At 36.7% G+C, this 13,524-nt stretch overlaps 1 protein-coding gene and 1 pseudogene across 2 annotated transcripts; both read left to right on the top strand.

The window, feature by feature from the left end:
* The first annotated feature begins 2,632 nt into the window (after positions 1 to 2,632).
* LOC143618953 (uncharacterized) lies at positions 2,633 to 5,973 on the top strand. The gene is made up of 7 exons (XM_077091004.1): positions 2,633 to 3,264; positions 4,132 to 4,276; positions 4,419 to 4,472; positions 4,544 to 4,635; positions 4,738 to 4,970; positions 5,041 to 5,208; positions 5,375 to 5,973. Exons 1-7 carry the CDS (start codon positions 2,657 to 2,659, stop codon positions 5,470 to 5,472), a joined length of 1,398 nt encoding a protein of 465 aa, XP_076947119.1. The 5' UTR covers positions 2,633 to 2,656; the 3' UTR covers positions 5,473 to 5,973.
* A 4,521-nt stretch (positions 5,974 to 10,494) lies between these two features.
* LOC143618952 (cytochrome P450 76A1-like) lies at positions 10,495 to 13,163 on the top strand (annotated as a pseudogene). Its single transcript, XR_013151117.1, has 2 exons — positions 10,495 to 11,799; positions 12,554 to 13,163. The product of XR_013151117.1 is annotated as a cytochrome P450 76A1-like (transcript).
* Positions 13,164 to 13,524: the final 361 nt, after the last annotated feature.

The following is a 13,524-nucleotide window of genomic DNA, read 5'->3' as shown; positions in this document are numbered from 1 at the left end:
GCATAATTGATCACTATGTTGAAAACCACCAGAACCTCATGGAGACTATATACAAGTAAGACTCAACGCTCCTGCCTTGCGAGAAGGTTACATACCTACCCGCATCATACCCAAAGATCAAGCAAAAAAATCGGGAATTTTTGCAAGTGACACTAGGAAACCCGCGGGAAGAATCCCCACGGAGAACCTTAAAACTAAAAAGCCTTTTCAAAACCCCTTGCTCAAAGTCCAAAAGTTCACCTCACTTTATTAAACATTCATGAGAAGAACATTGCACTGGGGGGACTTGAAGAGGTAGGTCCCAGCAGAGCCCAGTTGGTCCCGCAAGACTCACCTTGAACAGGGACGTCTGCGCAAAGGCCATCTGCTTCCGCAGGACCCACCATGCTCAGAGAACCTTACGCGCAGTATGCAAGCTGTACACGCAGGGAAAGCCTCCCAATGGTGAAGTACCCCGCCTGTTCCCGCAGTTGCGGATACAAGCCATCAGGGAAGGCTACCCGCAGACAGCAGGGCTACACGCACAAGACAATAGATACTTCAGTAGTCACATGAAGGAATGAGCAAGACGGGAACAATCCCGCCAAAATGAGCCAGTCCGTATGATTCTGAAAGATCTTCTGTACTATACCTACCAAGGTATGGATAGGACAGACAATCTGACCAGAACAACCCATGAGCCAATCACAGGGTGACAGCTCACCGACAACAGTACGAGGAGGAGCACCCTCTAGTACTGTTTGTCACTATTAGCCGCTGCCTACTCACCAACCCTTACTGCAGGGCATGCGCAGCCTACAGTTGGTGAAATAGTGTTACTGTTGGCCGTAACCTATTCACCAACCAGCATGGCCTGCGTATAATCCACAGTAGGTAGGACGTGCATAATCTACAGTTGGAGGAATAGTGCAGCCGACATAGTTACTGTTGGCCGTAACCTATCCACCAACCAGTATGGCCTGTGCATAGTCCACTGTTGATAGAACAGGAATACTATTCAGCCGGCTATACCTTCTAACCTACCTTCGGCTATAAATACTCCAACATCTTGGAATGGTAAGATCATCTGCTACCCAGTTATCTAGCAATCTCTTAATATACACTTATATTCAGAGCAATCTAGTCTGATTCTCACGCCGGAGGGTGGTCACAAGGAGGAACCCCCCCCCCCTTCTCAGTGACGAGCTTACGGTGTTTGTTTTGCAGGTCTCCTGAAGAACAGCCTTCTCAGTTAGATCTCATCCGTGGGAAACATTACTTAACCCCCAGATTATCTATAATCTGTCCAGATTATCTATAATCTGTCCAGGGTTCACTTAGTGTTTCTTCAATCATGCTATTGTTCTCATGGCTTGAACGTGTGTGAGTAGAATACGAGTGGATAGAAAGTTGTTCTTATCATCATTCACCAAAATAATATATCACATCATACATGCGTTTAATACAATAACAAATTTTAGGTACAATAGCCGTTAATACATAGACAACAATTTATTTGCATAATGCACATCACGTAAAGTGTAAAGTGAGAGACATAAATGCAATTGAACTAAACCGAGACAGAGCTTATCTCGGTTTTTTAGAGCTGCATTTTTAATGTATGGACTCAACTCCCAAGTAAAATTTTAAACTCAAACTCGAATGATTTATTATTTATTAAGTTATTATTAACTTTATTGAACTGATTAACTTATTATTTTATTTCTAAATATTTATAGCTTATAGTTTATATATAGTTTCACTCTATATATATTCATAAAATTAAACTAAAGAAAAATATGTTTGTTTAGGCTCACAAGCCTAATCGAGCTTGATAAAGCGATGTAAATGAACCAACATTAAGCAAACAATTTGTAAACCGTTCAATGGGAAGTTTGTTTATGTTCGTTCGTTTAATAAATGAATGAACATGAACAACAAACTTCGTCTGATTAGTTAAACAAACAAACAAACATGAACAAAGCCACCGTTCGTTCGATTGTGTTCGTGAACGTTCGTTAATGTGTTCATTAACATTTGTTCATATTCGTTCGCATATAATGTTCATATAAGTTTTTTTGTATATTTATTTATTTATTTATTTTATTTAAACATTTTGTATTCTTTAATTTATTACCTCACACAATATAAGAAACAATATTCCGACATTGTTTTAATTTCTTTTCTCATTATTCAAATTGATGAATACATTGATCTTAATCTTTAGGATTCACCCTTTTTTTGTATATTCATTTCCTTAATAAAAGAACACAAGCATAAAATCTCATTCGGTAAATGTTCATGAACACATTATTTTCTTAACAAACGAACATTCACAAAGCCTTGTTCGTGTTCATTCGGTTCGTTCACAACCCTGAATAAGTGAAACTCAGGCTCAAACTTGTTTATTAAACAAGCTTTTAATGAATGAATCACAAGCGGCTTAACTCGCGTACACACAGTTAAAACAACATATTACAAGGGTATTTATGACAAACACTTGAATTAAAAAGATAAAAGACATCACGTTTTTGACGCCGACCAAATCCGTCTTACTTAACGGTTCTCCAAACGATCCTCACCCCAAAACTTAACGTCGTCTGAAACTCAAACGCTGTTCCGTCTTTCACTAACCCTAACCCTAACCCTAACCCTAACCCTAACGTCCATCCTTCCGATGTCTTCGTCATGTGACGACGAGTTCACACTCATCACCGACACCACCACACCAAACCCTACCTTCCACCACCACCACCACTTCTCCGCCGCCGCCGCAGCACACTTACCGCCGGAATCCATCCTCCATTCCACCGACAGCAGCAATTACACCGACGACGGAAGCGGCACCACGCCGCGTAGCTACAGTAAGAAAGCTAAGGTAACAAATAATATAACGAGTAATAATAGTTCGTCGGATTATCGGAAGGACCGAGAGGAGTGGAGTGACGGTGCGATAGCGTGTTTGTTGGATGCTTACTTGGAGAAGTTTGTGGAGTTGAACCGGGGGAATTTGAGAGTTAGGGATTGGGAGGAAGTGGCGGTGTCGGTGAGCGAGAACCGGACGAAGAGCGTCGAGCAGTGTAAGAATAAGGTGGATAATTTGAAGAAGAGGTTTAAGTTGGAGAGGAATAGGAGTGTTGATAATACTAGTGGTGTCAGTCATTGGCCTTGGTATAAGAAGATGGAGATGATCGTTGGGAGTTCGGTGCCGGTGAAATCCGCGGGCGAGGAAGATAAAGGTGTCGGTGTCGGTGGAGTTAGTGCGTCCGGGAGGCAATCAAAAAGGTATATTTGGTATATCATATATGAAACTTCAGTTGCAGTATATGATTTTTGATTCCGTAGAAAGTAGACTTGCTAAATTGACTGGTAAAAATGTATTGGTGTAAACGAGCTGAGCTCAACTAGGCTCGATCTTGGGTTTGTTTTGAGTTGCGAGAGCGAGCTTGAGCTAAGGTCGTTTTGAATTCTTTTTCTAAAGCTTAAACTTGTCTCATTTTTTTTAAGCTCAGGCTTGGCTCAGGTTCAACTTGTCTATATATATATATATATAAATTAATTTATATATGTTTTTAGGTATTTGTATATGTTATGACAAAAACGTTAAACAGGCCAAGCTTGGGTTTTTTTTGAACTTTTCTAAATATATTAATTAGTTTATATACGGTTTTATGTTTTTTTATAGAAAAACGTTAAACGGGCCTAAGCTTGGCTCGAGCTCATGTAGTACTTTACAGGAACCATAGCTTGGTTCGAGCTCAGCTGTGTAGTGAGAAATTAATATATAGAAGCCTAAACGACGTGAAACTTAAAAATACACAAGGTTTGTTAAGGCTTGGCGAGCCTGAATGAGCTTCCCATGCAAGGCTCGAGGTTGAGCTCGATAACAAATTTAAACTAGCTTTTTTTGAGGCTTGGCCTTGGCTTGAGCTTGAAAAAGCTTCGCTTGTTTTGAACATTTTATCAATCTGATATCGAGTAATTTTCGAGTTGCTCGGCTTGTATGCACATGCATCTCTATAATTACGTAAAAGCTTAACAAAGTTTGAGATCCAGAATTGATTAAACACTTTAAACACGTTGCAAATGACTAATGTAATAATTCTAATATAATTCTGATAAACTTGAGTCAACTCATGTCTTTTTTTGCAGATATACAACTGCAACTTCAAGCCCAAGTGGTCAAATTACTAACATGGAGCCAAAATCAGTGGCAAGTCCAAGATGGCAAAGAGTTGTTTTCAAAATTAGTGGTGCTGCACTGGGTGGAACTGGCTCAGAAAGTACTGATCCAAAGGTAGTTTAACTTTTTAATCGTAAAAGTTTTGTATAGATAGCTTAATACACATTTGATGGGATAATTGTAGATTTGTAGTCATACCTTGGATGCTGCAATGCATAATATTTTAAGTTTAAAGTTGGTTTCTTTTACTTAATAGGTGGCAATGCTGATTGCTAGAGAAGTATCGTTGGCTTGCCAAATGGGCGTTGAGGTATTCTTAAAGTTCAGATACTTATCAGTTCAGTAAGATTTGTACTTTCTTATCTGACATGCACTATTCAGGTGGCGATAGTAGTTGGTGGTCGTAATTTCTTTTGTGGGGACTCGTGGGTATCAGCTACTAACATGGATAGAAGTACTGCTTATCAAATTGGGTAGTGATGTTATCTCTTATGTGATAATTGTATTATACAATATTCGAAGCTCATGATATTTTTTAAACTCAAATAATCACTAAGCTCTGATATGTTCTCCAGGATGATGGCAACTATGATGAACTCGATACTACTCCAATCAACATTAGAGAAACTGGGAGTTCAAGCACGTGTACAATCTGCCTTCAGTTTGCCAGATATTTCTGAACCATACAACAGACAACGAGCAATCCGACACCTAGAAAAGGGTAGAGTCGTAATATTTGGTGGTATTAGTGCTGGCATCGGGATCCCTCTATTCTCTGACACAGCTGCAGCCTTAAGAGCCTCGGAACGTATGATTAATAATATTTATCTTAATTTATTTATGATTCAGTCTTGATGGTGTATCCATTTTTTGTGCAGTTCATGCTGATGCGGTTATTAAAGGTACTAATTTACATGGCATCTGCGAAGTTGACACCATTAGTAGTGTCGCATATGAGCACATTTCTTTTAGAGAGTTAGCATCTAGAGGTTCGTCTCAGATAGACATGATGGCTGCAACATTTTGTGAAGAGAATTCGATTCCTGGTTTGTATCTTTTCATCCTCACTCCTGCTTTTCTATATGTTATCCTTTGTTCAACTAGCATTTGTTAAACAATGTTCAGAAATTGATGGTTATCTTGCATTATTGAAGTTGTTGATAAGTTATTGTCTCTTTCATAACTTGATTCCAGCTGCATATTTTTTTGCAGTTGTCATATTTTCACTTCACGAGCCTGGAAATATATCAAGGGTGTTATCTGGGGAAAGTATTGGCACATTAATCGATCGAACGGGGAGGATTGGCTAAATGTTAATGATCTCTGCACACCATCAAGTTCAAATATGTTCAATTTATCAGGTATCGATACCGGTTTGCTCTTAGATGTGGTTAGGCGTAACAGTGTTTAGAATTGATGATTCGCACAAAGCGGGTGTTGGTACATTACCACTTCTAGCCAGACACCACTAAATTAACGCTTTTGACTATTTTACTCATCACTGGTTAAACCTTCTTTTTACCGTTTTGAAGGTTAATGTGATCATTTTTTTACTTCTTTTAGTGGTGTATGGCTAAAAGTGGCTTTGTAAAATCACCCTCCATTGTGTTATAGGTGACAGTTATTCGCAGTTAAGAAACGGTCATTGTTGTTTGTAAATTAACTAGATGTAGATTTTAAAGTATGATGTTGTAGCATTGTCATGTTGTTTTGGGAATGTAACTTAACATAACAATGGTCTTTTGGCACAAGTGACTTGCCTAAAGCCAATTTGTGGATAACTCAAAATATTAATGGTTACTTATTTTAGTTATCTAGTTGTTGATGATTTTATAGTTATTTTGTGGCAGTTTATTAGTATTTCATCATAGTTACTGTAGTAGTTATTTAATAATGAATAATTAATTAGTATTTTATCTTATTTCTATGCATTTATGTAATTAAAATTCAAAATTGAGAAAAATACACAATCTAACAATATCATATTATTGTTACTATATAATAATTGTGAAGTTTGGTGTGGCTTGGCCATCTATTGGTTCAGGTGGCACCGCACCATTGGCCAAACCAACTTTTTTTTTCTTTTTTGGTTTTAAATCGACCGAATTTATGTAGACTTGCTGCCATAATATCCAGGACCGACAACGTTCAAGCATTACCAACACCCAACTTTTACCGATTCATCGCAGCAATGCTCGAGACTGACAACACTTGATTTTTTACCAATGCTGGGGTTTAATTGATTTTTTTAGTCTTGGTATCGTATCCAACGTATCCAAACCCACCGCTTCACGTCGACTTACCCCCGCAACGCGCGGCATCAACAACGTCCGTGTTTTATTGACTCATTGACACAACACTGGGGACTGCAATGCTCGGGTTTACCGATTGAATAAACGCTTTAAATATATTGATTTCTTATTTGTTAATTTGACGAAATTATTTTTTTGGATTTTAGCGATTGGGTTTTACCAACGTTGGTTATACCGTAATTGAAATTGACCGAATTCGCATTGACTTTCAGTCATAGCGCTCGGGTTTTTCAACGCACGGGTTTTACCGATCTACCCCCGCAACACCGAGGATCGCAATGCTTGTGTTTTACCGACAGAATAAACATCATCTTAAAAGTTTTGTTTTTTATATACTAATAATTTGACGGATTTATTTTTTTGTGGTTTTAACGATCGTAACCGATACTGATCGAATTTGCGTTGACATGCCATCATAACACTCGGGTTTTACCAACCAACTGCCCCGGCGCCGGATAAAATTCTAGTTATGTATATTTAAATAGTTTAGAATTGCTTTGTGATGCTAGAAGCGATTTTAGGACCATCTGAATCTTTTCTTTCTTACGAATCAAGCTAGATGTGCAAAAAAAAAAAACGGTTTCGTACCCGGCCTTGTGGAATTGACCCGGGACCGGTTCTGGGTCATACCCGATACACCTAGTATCCGGTTTGAACTTGATCATACCTTGAAATCCTTATCCGGTTCTACAATTTATTTTTTATATCGGTTTTTACCCGGTTCCTACCCGAAATAACCGGTTTCATCGGCTATTGCTTTTAACCAGCTCAAAAAGAGCCGTTGGACAGGTCCAACGGCATTATACCCATTTGAACCGATTTTTGACCTCCTCCAAGTGTATAAAGTGTGGTTGGATAAATTGGTTGAGTACCCAAATAAAAGTCACACTAAAAACGCAAAAATTACGCCTGTTTGTTTAGTTCGAAAAATCAATTAAATCAATTTTTTCACATTCCCACTTACGAGTTACATGAGTGTAGCGAGGTTGAAGAGTTTCTCGAATCTTGGTCGTTAAACAAGGGTTGTCAAAGTGGTTAAACGACAAAAATTTTTGAATCACAAACTTTACAATTCTATCATGAACCAATTTCATGTTGTAACGAAATATTGTACCATCTTGACCTAATTCGACTTTGTCCGATACGGGAACTTCTTTTAACGCCTTGCAAAATTTATTTTCAATATATTGTTTATAAAGTTTAGTTCGAAAAGGTGCCACAAAGTAACGTCTCTGGTGATCAACTCCACCAAATCTCGTTTGCGTCATACATCTTTGTTGCGATTATACGGGATGATCAGTGTCACCCTTGTCCCAAAATTGCTGCCCACCACGTATAGTCTAATTAGTTTATTATTAGATGTAAAGTTAAAAGCAATTTGAATTTTCTGTTAAGATATTTAAATGACAATGTAAAATGGCAGTATACATTTTGTTTATTTTATAATAGATATTAAATGTGGTGTGTGATTCTTTAATGAAACGTGTTTGTTTTTTTAATATATATATTTAGCCGCTTATTAAACTATTTGTGTAGATTTTTTTTTTATCTTTTTTTGTTTTTTAAGAAAACATCATACAGGGAGTATCTAATATAGAACTAATTTAATTAAAAATCCAAACAGAGCTTGTAATATTTATTTCATGCAGTGTTAGGTATATAACAAGAAAATAAAAATATTCGGATAAAAACGGGTAAATCGTATACACTGTCCATCTTTTATAGATTAGGACTCGCCGACTCAGCACGTTCGTTTCATTTGGATCTACAAAACGCATTGATGTGGTGATGGGCGTCGCGGAGTCATACTTTTTAGCCTATATACAAACATTTGATTAACTAAGTCAAAAAAGAACTACATATTCTGTTTATATTCTATCATTTAAGAAAATCTAAAGTTAGATATAAAACATACAATCTATGTTTATAAGTTTAAGAAGACAACCCATTACACCATATGACAACTTTATTACAAAGTATCTAAAGCTCATCAACTTGTTTATGACATATTTAATCCTTTTACAACTTAATAACCCCCCTTTTACAACACGCCAACAAATTTTAACCCATCGACTCATTTGACACGTTAGATAAATGGCAGGGCCGGCTCCGAAAAACAGAAAAAATTTTTGGGCCAAATGCGAAATAGTTTTTGGACCTTAAGTAAAAGGAACATTTGTTGGGTTTAAACAATTTAATCTTAAATGAGCTTACTTAATTATGATTTGAGTTGTGTAAAAATTTTTTGTATAAATAAGCTTAAAAATGTATCATATGAGACTAGAACCCACAACCTTTTGGTTAAATGTTATACCCATTTACAACTAGACCAAGCTAATTGTTATGTAATTGTGTTAAAACATTGATTATACATATTTTTTTTATACAAATATATAAGAAAAAAATTTGAAAAAAAAATTTCGGGCCTAGCAGGGTGTTGGGCCTATGGCCCGTCGACTACCCTGCCATGCCTTAAGGCCGCCCCTGATAAATGGGTATGACATGTCATGCTAGATTGTTTGTCTAGATTAGACAGATAAATATATGAATTCTTCAATCCTACGTCTATCAACCCAATCAATCAAACATAATTGTTCTACGTGTGGTTTGAGACAATGAAATTGCTGATCACATGTGCATCACACAACTGATACTTAGGGGCTGTTTGACAATCTATTGTTGGACTATTAAAAGATCTAACCGATTAAGATGTAACTATAAATGATCAGTATGCTTCTGAAACTGACTCATTAAGACGCTTTATGAACCATTAAGAGGTCTAATTAAACAAACTCTACATTTTACCAATACAGAGGCAACCACTTAAAATCTATAACAATCGTACAATCTTACAAGCCAAAACTTCAATTTGTTTATTTTGTGGCCGCTTTCAGTTTTCTTAGGTTTTTACATATTCCAGTAACAAAATTTGTAATTTATTGTAATATTTTTGAACGGTTCATAATCTACTTTTAAATCCACCTAACATGTCCACTACATGATTTAAACTCTCAACTTCCATCAAAAAAGAAAACACATGTTACACAACCATATATCATATTGAGCAAATGCATCTTGAATATTTTACTTGGATTTATTTCAATAACCCAATCATAAATAAAATATATGATTTCAGTAATATTTTTTAACTATCCTTGTTAATACCACATAATATTTTATCTGGATATCTTTAACAAAGTCACTACAGAACAAAACTTCTTTTCTAGAATCTAGAGAACAAATATACCAGTCTGATTAGTCTTAGATCGCCATTTGTCACTTTCATTCTAACTAACCATGTTACATCGATAAAATAAAAAGGCTAATTATTTCCAAATACATTCTAATTAAGGTTGACATGTCAAAATCGAATTATAGTTCTTTTAAGTATTTGTAATTATGTTTTCAGATGTACAATTGAGTTCATAGACTTTTTGTGTAATACGAGTGCTCTATATATTCATTGTCACTTTGATTTATTTGACATGTAAGACACCTCTAGTCACGGGCTAAGTCGACATGCATAATTCATCCTAGACTCGATCGATCACTCGAGGGTATGGCAATGAACTACACACTAAATTCCAACCATAGGGGACCTCCAACGGAAGTGTATTTTTGTCGTTTGAAAACTAGGTGGCATCAAGGTGGAAACCCCTCTCTTTTTCCAATTGCACATTCCCGAGCCTACAACGTTCCAAAACGGAGCGCTAGCCAGCTGAAGCCCACCAGTTAGCGCACCCCTTCGTTGGACGGTGTTATGGTGTTCGTGAGTGACGTGGCAACGACCCCCTCCATAGCGTCCCTTTTTAAGCACGACAAATGAACAGTCTCACAAACACTTATTTATTGTTAATATTATTTCTTAGATATTCACAGACAATAGATCTCTACATAACTATATTCGAAGGTGCATAATGGTGTCTAAAAGATTAGCTGTCTCTTTTTCATTAATGCTCGTATTTTTTTTAACGATCAACAAAATTATTTTCTATTAACAACAAGTGATTAACAAGGAGCTAGGCACACCCGAACAACCCCCGCCAATACATAATGGTAACCACCTACGCAAACAACGTCCCAATTACAAGATATAATTAAACCTACATCAATCCTCTCATGATAACCCGAACGAACTCGATCAATTATTCACCTACGAGAAACCATGCACCTTAACTGTGTTCCAATACTTTTCTGATTGTGACGTCACTTATCTCAAAACTTTTGGCTAAACTAAATAAAAGATAAAAGGGCGACCAAATTTAATTAATAGCCTTATAGGTTTTTAAATTTATAGTTACTAGAAACTGATTAATAATTAAAAATATTATTAACATGTTTAATATTGATGCTTAGTTTAATACCAGCCGGCAGATTCCATTTTTCACTATATATAACTAAAATAACATTTAACATATGATCCAAAATAGACCAAAATGGAGTTTAATTGGACACTCTATCTAGTTTCTTTCATCACTCTTTTATTTATTGTTTCCATCCACCGGAAAAAGGCAGCAACCACCGGAAAAAGACAGCCACCAGCGCCACCGGGATGGCCGGTGTTCGGCAACCTTTTCAATCTCGGTACCATGCCACACAGGACCGTAGCAGGGCTAGCTACCCGTTACGGTCATGTTGTTAGGCTAAAACTTGGATCAGTAAACACAGTGGCGATCTTGAGTGCCAAGGCCGCCACCGAGCTATTTAAAAACCATGATTTGACGTTCATGGAACGCACAATCACCGAGACTAGTAAGTCTCATGACTATGACAAATCTTCCTTAGCACTGGCTCCATATGGAATGTACTGGAGAGTGCTGAGGAAGATTTGTACTGGATTGGATTGGATTGAAACTGTGTGTTGATAAAATGCTGGATTGGATTGAAACAAAATCCAATTCAGCTGGACCCAAGAGTGGGGTCCATGTAGCGAAGTTTGTTTTTCTCGCGTCGTTTAACTTGCTAGGGAACCTTATGCTGTCCCGAGACTTGGCGAATCCGGATTCCAAACTTGGGTCCGAGTTTTTCAACACAATGTTAGGGTTGATGGAGTGGGGAGGTCATCCAAACATTTCGGATTTGTACCCGTGGCTAAAGCGGTTTGATTTGCAAGGGTTGAGAAGGAAAATGGACCGTGATGTTGGAAAGGCGATAGAGATAGCCAAAGGGTGGGTGGACGAGCGGGTGGAGAAGCGGTTGAATGAGGCGGCACAACGCGGCGGTGAGAGGAGGAAGGATTTTCTAGACGTGTTATTGGACTATGAAGGGACTGGGAAAGATGAACCGGAAAAGTTGTCCGAGAAAGACATTACCATTTTTATTTTGGTAAGTTTTATTTGGTATTTGAATAGTTGGTTACTATTATATGTTATAAATTTATAATGTTACAATCATATAATTTAAGATTTTTATAAGACACTTGACACAAAAGGCTAAGTTAAGTCTTTGAGGTTAGGGTGTTAAAAGTAGTTAGAAACTGTCTCGATTGAACTAAACTAGTTAGTTTAATCAGGATAAAAGTGAGCTGGTTTAGTTTATATTTTACAGTTTGAAACCGGCCCTGAAAATCAAATTGAAGAAAACTGTTTTTTCTTCACGTATAAAAATAAAACAATTATAGGGGATATCTGGGTGAGCTTCTGATTTGAAAACTATTTATATACTTATTTAATTTTTTTGAACAACAAAAGTTGTTTGGTAAACAAGAATTTATGTGTGTTTAAAGGCTTCAAATTAAAATTAATCTTTCTCAAACTGATTTTGCTTTTTAGAAAACAAATAAGAAGTTTCAGAAGCTAAATGTCTAAGTATTTTTTATAATATAATAAGTACATATAATTGATTTAACCAATATCATTATATTATTTCTTAAACCTAGCTATGTTTTTCTAAACTTTCAGTTAAATCAGAACATGTGCATGTATCACGTTGATTGACCTACCTCAAAGACATAAATGAGTCTTTTGCACCCACGTGCCAACTTGTACAAATCCAAAAAATCAATGTTTTTTTTTTCTTTTTTTCAACTTAGGCTAATATTTATTTTGGTTGTTTGATTGGTAAAATATTTTGTTTGCAGGAGATATTTCTAGCCGGTTCGGAAACAACGAGTAGCACGGTTGAATGGGCTCTTACCGAGCTACTACGATGTCCTGAAAAAATGGTTCGTGCCAAAGACGAGCTTGCCTCGGTCGTTGGCCCAAACAAGAAGCTCGACGAGAATTTAATTGATAGCCTTCCGTACCTACAAGCCATCATAAAAGAATCCCTACGGTTGCATGCTCCGATTCCTTTCTTGGTCCCACGAAAGGCGCTCCATGATACCGATTTCATGGGATATCATATACCTAAAGATACCCAATTGTTTGTCAATGCGTGGGTCATAGGGAGAGACCCTGAGTGTTGGGAAAACCCTAATTCGTTCGAGCCAGAGAGGTTCTTGGGCTCAAAAGTTGACTACAAAGGTCAGCATTTTGAGCTCATTCCGTTTGGGGCTGGCAGAAGGATGTGTGTGGGCGTACCACTTGTGCAACGTGTATTACACCTTGTGCTAGGTTCGTTGCTACACGAGTTTGATTGGGAACTTGAAGCACATGTGAAGCCTGAGGCTTTAGACGAGGGATAAAATGGGGATTGTTGTAAGGAAATTGGAACCATTGAAAGCAATACCCAAAAAAATCAAATGTTAATTGGTTTTTATATTTGTCTAATCTTGTTTAATTATATGATGAGTGTTAATAAGACATATTTACTATAGATAGTATGTGTATATGTGTTGTAGTGTCATATATTTAATGTTAGTGGGTCTAATTAATGAAGTTGTTAAAAAAATTAAATATCAGATGATCAAAAGTGGTTAAACTAACCACTTATTTAAATTCATAAGTAGTTTGGTACTATCTTATTTGATATTTGATATTGTTAACTTGTTATCTTAGACATTTATACTTTATTTGATATTGTTAAATTGTTATTTTACACATTTGTACTTTATAGAAATTTTATAGAAGTAAAACATACATAATCATCCAAACTGAAAAACACAAGTTA

This window comes from Bidens hawaiensis, unplaced genomic scaffold (genome assembly GCF_021521415.1).
Source record: "Bidens hawaiensis isolate Kalapana, Puna unplaced genomic scaffold, B.hawaiensis_p1.1 tig00002343_1, whole genome shotgun sequence".
Taxonomy (NCBI): Eukaryota; Viridiplantae; Streptophyta; class Magnoliopsida; order Asterales; family Asteraceae; genus Bidens; species Bidens hawaiensis.
The sequence above is the reverse complement of the archived record's forward strand: the minus strand, read 5'-3'. Positions and strand labels throughout refer to the sequence as shown.